The sequence below is a fragment of the Penaeus monodon genome, chromosome 27 (assembly GCF_015228065.2).
Source record: "Penaeus monodon isolate SGIC_2016 chromosome 27, NSTDA_Pmon_1, whole genome shotgun sequence".
In the NCBI taxonomy this organism is placed as follows: domain Eukaryota; kingdom Metazoa; phylum Arthropoda; class Malacostraca; order Decapoda; family Penaeidae; genus Penaeus; species Penaeus monodon.
Genome location: NC_051412.1, coordinates 35,675,133 through 35,675,638, shown reverse-complemented (window position 1 = coordinate 35,675,638; position 506 = coordinate 35,675,133). Strand labels below are relative to the sequence as shown.

Below are 506 nucleotides of genomic sequence, written 5' to 3'. Positions count from 1 at the left end.
TGTAGCAAATAGAAAGGGAAGAGGAGAGGAAGGGATAAAGAGGGTGGGAATAGGTAAGTTTTGGAAAATTTCTTGGTAAAAAGAAAAGGAAAAGCTACACTAATAAATTTTTCTTTAGCTTTTGGGAATCTTAAAAATAATAGAAAGGTTTAAAAAGTTATCTTCAAGAGAGATAAAAAATTCAATTTGATTAGCCAGTTTGAACAGTAAATCAAGAATTCTTTATTTTTTAAATCTTCAACTGCTGGGGTTCTACCTAGGGAATCAGATTCAGTTCCTTTGTTGCCTCTTGCTTGAGAATCGGGTCTTTCCACAGCTAATCTAGCTCTTTCTCGATACTTGGACTTTGGCAGAGTAGTAGGTTCTGGCTCTGAAAAATATGGAAATAAAGTATGTATGTTTCATCAAATTATCATTACTCATTATATGAAACAAAACAAAAACAAATGCAACACTGTTGTACTTCCATAAATTACATGTTAATAATAGTTATAAAAGTGAGTAAA

General features: G+C 31.6%; 1 protein-coding gene across 1 annotated transcript in view; it reads right to left on the bottom strand.

Moving 5' to 3' along the window:
• The window catches only part of LOC119590507, a 19,867-nt gene that overhangs the window by 2,077 nt on the left and 17,284 nt on the right, over nt 1-506 (bottom strand). The window contains exon 14 of the mRNA XM_037939157.1: nt 257-370. Within this exon, the coding sequence (XP_037795085.1) occupies nt 257-370 (114 nt within the window). The remainder of the gene's footprint in view (nt 1-256; nt 371-506) is intronic.